This window comes from Etheostoma spectabile, chromosome 4 (genome assembly GCF_008692095.1).
Source record: "Etheostoma spectabile isolate EspeVRDwgs_2016 chromosome 4, UIUC_Espe_1.0, whole genome shotgun sequence".
NCBI lineage: Eukaryota > Metazoa > Chordata > Actinopteri > Perciformes > Percidae > Etheostoma > Etheostoma spectabile.
The window spans coordinates 10,535,387-10,543,923 of NC_045736.1; the positions used below are offsets into that span (position 1 = coordinate 10,535,387).

The 8,537-nt window shown below is 41.2% G+C and overlaps 1 protein-coding gene across 1 annotated transcript in view; it reads left to right on the top strand.

The window, feature by feature from the left end:
* The window catches only part of tafa3a (TAFA chemokine like family member 3a), a 96,898-nt gene that overhangs the window by 61,207 nt on the left and 27,154 nt on the right, over window positions 1–8,537 (top strand). The window contains exon 2 of the mRNA XM_032514081.1: window positions 2,598–2,710. Coding sequence (XP_032369972.1) covers window positions 2,599–2,710 — 112 coding nt within the window. The 5' untranslated portion in view covers window position 2,598. The remainder of the gene's footprint in view (window positions 1–2,597; window positions 2,711–8,537) is intronic.

Genomic DNA, 8,537 nt, shown 5'->3' on the forward strand with positions numbered 1-8,537 from the left:
TTTGCCTTAAAGTTGGATCATTTGGCTTCAACACCTGACCAGATGAGAAGAAGCGTAAATCTAAGCTCCAGGCTTCAAATATTCCCTTTAGTAATCCATTGGTGATGTTTCAGACACTGTTTATGTTTGTCTACAGTCTGTGTGCTCATAACATCCTGACTGTGTCAACTGTCTGATGGAGCCTCTCATTAAGATCTCACCCAGCTCTGGCTGTCAGTACAAAGGCAGTCACAGCGAAAACATCTCCCTCATACGCGAGCCTCTGCCAGATAAGCGAGAGACGATCTCTTTTCACGAAAGCAAGCATTTTACTAATTTGACTGGATGCACTGGAACAGCGTTCAAAGCAGAGCTGTGATTTGCGGCCGTTTTCTCACGAGAGAAGAGGCCAGTTCTGTTGGCAGTAAGATGAGCCGATGATTGCATAGCTTGTTCCGCTCTCCACAGGCCTCTCCGACGGAGAGTATTACTGGACAACAGCCCTCTGAAAGTACATAAAGATTACTGAGCTTAGCACATTAAGACAGACCACACAAACAGCATTACTCACTTCCCAGGTAGCAGGTTGGCAGCAAGTGAGAGAGAGAGGGAGAGAGAGGGAGCAAACAGACTTCATTTGTTCTAGCTGTCTCCAGATCTAAATTGGTATTATGAATTGCAGTGTGTTTGTACACGGATGCCAACTCTTACACTTTTGGCGTGAGTCGCCCGCTTTGAATTCGGTCTCAAGCTCACACTGCAAATATAAATATCTCGCGAGGAAGCCACTAAGCTAAAAAAAAAAAATAGAGTTATGCTGGTTAAATAGGCTTTTTCTGCACACAAGATAAAGTCTGAACATCAACAGCACCAATAGAGCTCCATAAACATTACAGATCTTCAGACCACTAAACACATTTCATTTATGTGTAGTTTGGCCTCATTCACTTTGCTCAATGTGTCTTAGTGAGATTAGTAATGAGTCTGTAATTTAAATCAGATTAATGGGGCTAACTAGTCCTCATTAATTAATAATCCCATAACAGAAAAAGTAATATGGTATTATCATGATAATGGATGGTTTTACCATGGTACTTCCTATGGTACAAGCAATATACCATGGTAATGGCCTATATGCAGCAGCACTGTGCCATGGTACAAAAAGTGTACTGGTGAGGGACTGTGGTGTGGTGCTATAGTCTTTAAGGGGGAAAAAAAGGCCTATGTCAATTATTAGTCCCAGCTTCAGGCTTTTGTCTGATGCCTTAAGAAAGACGGATATCTTTCCTGACAAGCCTACCTCCACTAACGTTATACTTCCTAGACCCCACCACCAGAAGAAAGAGAGAGAAAAAAAAAAAAACAGTTTCACTGGCTGGTTGTTGAAGGTTTGCAGCTAGATATGTGCACAGCACATACAGTAGGCAACATGTTTGTTGAGTCATCATGCAATAAATCAACACTTTTTTTGCTAAAGAAAATGTACAAATGTGAAGTTTCCAAGGTAAGATATTCCAACAAAAGCCCATCACACCAGACGAAGGCACAAGTATTTGGTGCTTGAGATTTGGAGAAATAGGGACTACTCGCAGGGCTTGTTGGTGCACTACTGTAGTGAAAGAATTCTTTTTTTTGGCAGCCTTCCAAAAGAAAGCATGATGAAATCGGAGGATAAACCAGCAGAACTTGCAACCCCAATCATAAAGCTTTGTAATGTATAATACAAAAAACACGCAATGTAATATTTTGGTGGGTAAAAAAATGTTTTTTTTCATCTACACTTCAAAAATTAATTTTGGACCAGTGCTGTAGTCGAATCACCTATCGAGTCTTGAGTTCCCAGTGTTTGAGGCTGACTCACCAAAGAATAGAGACAGAGTCAAGTCACTAGTACCTGAATTTGAGTCAAGTCCAAAGAATAGCGATGCAAGTCCGAGCCCATGACTCGACTACTCCATCACTGCCTATTACACATAAAATTAGTTGAAAACTTCAGTCAACTTGCAAATCTGATTTCATAAATCAATGAGTCTAAGTCATCAGTGCGCGAGTCCAATTCGAGTCACGAATCCGGAAAATAATAACAATTCAAGTCTGAGTCGGGGACTTGAGTACTGCATCGCTTTTTAGTACTCCAACAAATGAGGTTAACAACAGCTGCATCAAGTAGCACAGCTAATAAGCGTCATAGATCCTCCATTTTGGATTCTGCACCCAAAGTTCAGCAGTGTTAGGACAACTTGACATTCTCCAACAGTGCAAATTTACATGTCAAAGTTTACCAAAGTTGAACTTGCTGCAATATTTAATGCAGATTTACTTCAGCACAGTGAGGAATCCACTGATAATGCTTGTGTTGTTGTTGTACTTATTTATTTCCTGGCAGTATGTAACTTTATATGTGGTCTGCAGTAGGGTTCTCCTCAACGCAGCAAAGGTTCAGATTAAGCTCTGTAGATCCCAGCTTTGGGATTTCAGGAGTTACTATAATTGACCACTTCTGACTGCCAAGCAGATGCCTGTTGGCGTGAGCCCAAGTGAGCCCGTCTGTACCTCTGAGCGTCTGGTGATGCAAATATGGCGGACTGCTGATTATCTTTTGCCTTCTTTTTTTTCAGAATGCGGGAAAGGGACCTACAGAGCATGTGCAGAAGGGCGCTGCTGCTGACTGTCTGTATGGTGTCTCTGTGGGGACAACTGACCAGCGCATCGTCACACAGAAGCCACATAGGTACAACACTGCATGTGTTCTTTTTTGTTATTTTCTCCAGGGTATCATGACCGAACCAACCGAAGTCTGCTACGACTGGCTGATACTAACAGCTTGACTAGAGAAGCTGAGGATTAAGGGAAAGTACTGGTTTTATTCATTTACATTGTCCCTATTAAAGTTATTGCCCATGAAAAGTCTAAATGAGCATCAAACTGGCAAATGGGATATAGTTAGGATAGTTATTTCATGCAGAAATAAAAACAAACTAAGTAATTATATATACAGATCACTGACATTATCCTTTAATTGTCTTGCTACAAAGACTGTAATGACTTAGAAATCGTTGAGGGAAGAGCATTTCTCATTGATTGTCCCTGCGGACCTACATTTATGTAATTTTCTTAGGAATTTAAAACCTCATCCATGTTAAACCGACTCTCTATGTTCCTTTTCACTGCTTTTTGAGAAGGTTTTATTAAAAAGAAACCATAAATCATCACAATAAGACAGTAAGATGCATCATACTGTAACAAATACGATACAACTAAAGTTCTCTCACTAAATAAACACACATCACAATCAATTCTTCATAGCAGGTCAGTCGCACACAGTTTATCTCACTGAAACCAATGTAATTAGTTGAGTTTTTTTTTTGGTTTCTCTGCTTACCAGCAAAAGCACAGATGTACTGTAAGGTTGCGTTTTGGGCAGTCATGCAAGTCAGTATGTGCATACATTTGTGTGGCAGGGGACAAGACCTTTCAAAGTGATTTCCCTTAAGGAGAGATGGCCTGATCCCCGGGTGGATCGGTAGAAACTGTGACTACACATCGAAATAATGAGCCTTATTCCACTGAAGGACAAACAGCACCCAATGGCTGGAGGGAAACGGCTCCACATTAGCTGAAAACAACAACGTGAGCAGCAAATGACTTTGATTGGGCATCAAAATAGTGAGCCGCGACAGGGTAGATATAATACGAAACAAAGCGTCTTGCTGAAGTGTGTTTCAGATCAAGTTGAAGAAGAAAAAGTTGTGACGGTAGAATTAACTCTCTGTCAGCCTAATGTTTGACTTCACCAGCTCCTGAATCATTTTACCATTTAGCTCGCCAGCTTCCTTTCAGGTTCACCTGTGGAGAGACTACAGTTTGAGTATAGTTAGGGTATATTAAGTAAGTAATATGTTATTGTTCATTTCTAATTGATTGGCATGCAATCCACACTTTGTATTATTACTAGAAAGTATACACTATATACTTATCTTCATGACTTAACATGCTCAAGAAAATGTACTTTACTGCTCTGTAATAACAAGAAAAAGAACAAGACGTGCTCAGACATCCATTTAACAGCAACTTTAAAAAGCTGCGGATCTGAAAAGTTATCAGGAAAATCAGGAAGCTATTACTGAGCTACTACTGCATGTTTTTGGTTTCTGAGATGTCAAAACCCTGTCAAAATAAGTGTGCAATATGGATGTGAAAGGCAGTGTGTATAGCTCAGCATCTTTTATGACAGTAAAAAGCACCTTCTCTTACCCTTTCCCTCATGAATACATGCAAGAAACATGAGATGAAAAATATACCATAAAGAAAGTGGACACGTACCCAGTCCACGTACTGGTGTGTAATTTTTTTTTTCTTTTCATGCTTCCATCTAGGCTACAGAGTTTACATTAAGGAAAATGCTACTACAGCACAAAATTATATTTTAGACAATATTTTACATTTGGGAAATGCTCTTTCCTGTTTCAACACGACAATGCCTGCATGCACAAAGTGAGGTCTGTAAAGAAAGGTGGTGACCCTAAACCTTCCACCTAAAAAATTGCACCACCAATTGCAAGTCTTATCAGCCAACATCAGCGGTCGACCTCACTAATGCTGTTGTGGTTGATTCAGAAGTCTTGTGTAGAGCCTTCTGGGAAGTGTGGGGGCTGCTACCACAGCATGAATAATTTTGGTCAAATGTGTCCATGTGTCCACAAACTTTTGGTCACTGCAGCTCTACAACATTAATGGGGAACCTCATGTTTACTTTTCACCTTCTAATGTGATAATTAAATCAATACATTCATTTCTTTCTGGATATATTTGATGATTGTAGATTGACGGTAGAGAGGTAAATCCCACCTTTGACTGCCAACATTTGTTGGAGAAGCAATTTAATCTCCAGACTTACATCACTGTCTCTTTGGTTTTTTTGTTTGTCCCACTCTTGTGCTTTGCACACTTATTCCTGTGATTTATTAGAAGGGAGAGAGGGGGCCAACACATGTAGGCTGGCCCCGTTCTCCCCGGGCTGCACTGACACTTAGGTAATCACGCAGCCTGTCCCTGAGCTACGGAGGTTAAGTCAAGGTGGGCCTGGTAAACAAACCTCTTTAGCCCCTCTGTTTATTGAGGTTGGGGCTTCGCCAAAGCAATTGAACCTTAACCATAGCCCGACTGGAGCATGCTGAGCTTACGGCGCGCACACATAACCCCTGTAATAAGACCACTGCACCCCCCCAGAGCACCATCTGCATTCATTAGCTAGTCATGAAAGAGTGGTAAGGGGGAGGAAGGGTGAGAGGAGAGTGGTTTGGATAGAGCGAGAGAGTGATAACAAGTACCCTTCGGCTGTGCAATTTGTTTTGGTCCTGTCGATAGGATTTAGACTGATGATGTTACCAGGTCGAATGGCGGCCTAATAACTCAGCTATTTAGATACTTGGATACTTTTTTTCTCAACGTTATTTCACTCTGTCTCGTTTGAAAAACACTAATCATGCTGTCTGTGGGTTGTTGGTCAGTGTCTGCGAGGGCAAACGCTGAAATGCGGTAGAGAAGAAAACTGGCGTGGAAAAAAACATTTCCCACTGAGGCTGTGTTATGCGACGTGGCAGCAGCTCCCCCTTTTGAGATGAAATCGCTCTAAGCAGTGACGTTTACAGGTCGTAAACTCTGTTACACTTTTAAATATAAGGCATTAAGCCATATGGCTCATGGATAGCACCAGAAATTGGAATCAAAATTACTTTGGAGCTCAGGTTTATGTTGGGTTTGAATCAAGGTCCCGTTCTATATTCACATGCACACAAGGGGCCATGCTGCCTTATTAATAAGATGAAACCGTGCACTGGCTCTCATTTGAATTCAGTGGAATATTTCCATATTTGCTTATGGTAGAGACTTCTAAAAAAACTGTGTGATGCACTCTAATGGCTCATTCTCAAGCTGATTTTCATGCTTCAGGGGATTTTTTTTGTATTCTATGCAAATTGGCTTTAACTTTTTTCCTCCTTTTCATTTTCAGTGTTTCATAATAGGAACAAACAGATTATCCGAAGCCCAAATGATTGGCAGAATCGAACAATCATTTAAAAAAAGCCTTTAACTGACATTAAAGGTCCAATAGGTAATATATGTACTGTAATAAATCTAAAAATGACCTCAATGCATCATCAGATATTAAGGAAACATGAAAAGTTGAAATACTATCTTTTTTGACAACAATGTTAATGCCAGTGTTTTCACCTTTTGTAATTTCCATTCCGTGATGGAATTTCTCTTTGTTTTTTGGCCTGTGTGTTGTTATCAACTGCCCAGTTTGATAGCCAGAAATACCTGTAAAAACGTGACGCCAGCGCTACAGCTGTAACGTTAGTACAGCCATGAAAGCAGCAAACAAACGAACAGGATCACAGAGATAGAGACTACCCAACATAAAAAAGGGCATGTTTCTGACAGTTGCGTGACCAGAGACTTAACAAACCCAGGTAAATATTGGAGATGTATTTGAAAGATGGAGACAGCTTAGAGCTCAAAAGGACACAGAGTTGGCTAATTTCCTCCTGAACAGGTAAGCATTAGCTTTAGGCTAATTTATCACAGCTAGGGACAGGAATGTTATGTCATTTCAACATTTGTGTTCTCACATTGAATTATATAGCTATAGTACCTGAGTTGTTTACATACTCGCAAAAACAATTGAGACACAGGCAGTAAAGTGATCCCGACTGGTCCTGGCTAACGCCACCATGCTAACCTCGCTAACTGCTAAGATTACCGGAAGACCAGGGAAGCGGCCCACGGCTGTTTACAACGCGCAGCGTGTTCAGCGGCCCGTAGCCGACGTCATTTTAAGCCAAGAGTCGGGGCTGTAAATTGGGAAGAGAGGACTGTGAGTTAGCAGTGGGATTAGCAGTCGTAATTCTAAGCCAATAAAATGTGTAAAAGGACGGCGAGGTTGTGGAATTTATTAGCGGTTCCTAATGTAATTCTAAGCCTCTAACGTTAGCCACTCCGCTGTGCTGTGAAGTAATATATGTGAAACAAGTGTCTAGCAACATTGTCGTGGATGCTGCGCTCTCAGCCTGGCAACCAACGGGAACTTTGAGTCCAGGTAGGAGGGAGCAGGGGAGACAACTCTGTCCAGTATTTTGAATTTGTACTGCAGTAACTATTTTAAACACTAGCTGTCAGTATTACATATTGCACCTTTTAGTTTTTTTTCTCTATCTAATGTCCCAGGCAGATTCATTTTAGGAAAGATATATTAATATGTGTCTCATTAATAAAACGTGTACATTTTAATATGCTTACTAGATAAATTAAAATAATTACCTGTGCCAGCCTGGAGGGAAAAAAGCAGTGAACAGAGCTTTTCATGCTTGATAGGTCTTGAAGAAAACCAGGCAGCAAAGTTATTTTTCAAGTGTTTAAAGCCTTAGAATATTTTAGAAATTCAAAATAATGTAATTCCACACAGTTCAACTTCAAATCTGGGGTGCATTTAGTCATTGTGTTTTGAATAAGGAAATATATTTTTTGTTGTTCACATCTGTAAAGAAATATTAAAAGGGAAATTGCTGGATGATTTGAAAAAAAGCACTTTGTCTTTATACTGTATGGCCTTTTCATGTTATGTTCAACCAATAATTACTTTGTTTCTTTATTAACATTTTCTATGGAGCCTCAAAAAGATAACCAAGTCAAACTTCTCGACCTTTTACACTATTTTATTGGTTCCAGGGCTCTGTGTTTTTTAGCAAAATATATTTTGAAGGTCAGCAGATATCAGTCTGGACACATAGTCAACGCGAGATGAAGAGAGGGACCAAAATAGAGGAAGGAGGAGAATCATCAGATGAATTGAGCCTGACTGCATAGCAAGCCATTGATTTTAGTGGCTGTTCCACAGGTCAGTTAGTGCCTCATTTGTCAGTTCACCAACATAAATTAGGGCAAAACATTTCAGACGCGGAAACATTTTGGGGGAAGATTTTGATCGAATCCAACTGGACCTACACACTGTATTTTCTACCTCATTATTTCTCATCAGGAGTTTCAGTACGTGGGTTCCTCCAGTTTACTGGCCTGTAATGAGCCCTGTAATGCAGTATATCTCTGTTGATACATCCGCCTGCTGCACACTCCACATAGCAGGTCAGCGTGGAACCCTTGCCCAGGGGGAGCATGACATTATACCAAGCCGCAACAGAGCAGGTCACCCCCACCCTGGGGATGGGTGGGGATGCAGCTGCGGCGCATTCGTCCTGACATTTGGAGAGCAGGTGGATGGCACAATGGTAGACGGAGATAGCGAGTAGAGGGAGATTGAGATGGAGATGTGGGGCTGTTTGAGATGCACTGTGGGGATGACAGGGGTCAGCTCGCCCCATCTCCCAGTGGCAGCTCCCGAGATTAGAAAACCATCAAACGTCCTCTGCTATACGCATCTGAATGGCAGCTGTATAGATGAGCCATGAGTGGCTGCGTGTGGCCTTGGTTGGATCCTCTGTGTGTGCGTATGTGCGTGTGTGTGTGTGTGTGTGTGTGTGTGTGTGTGTGTGTGTGCG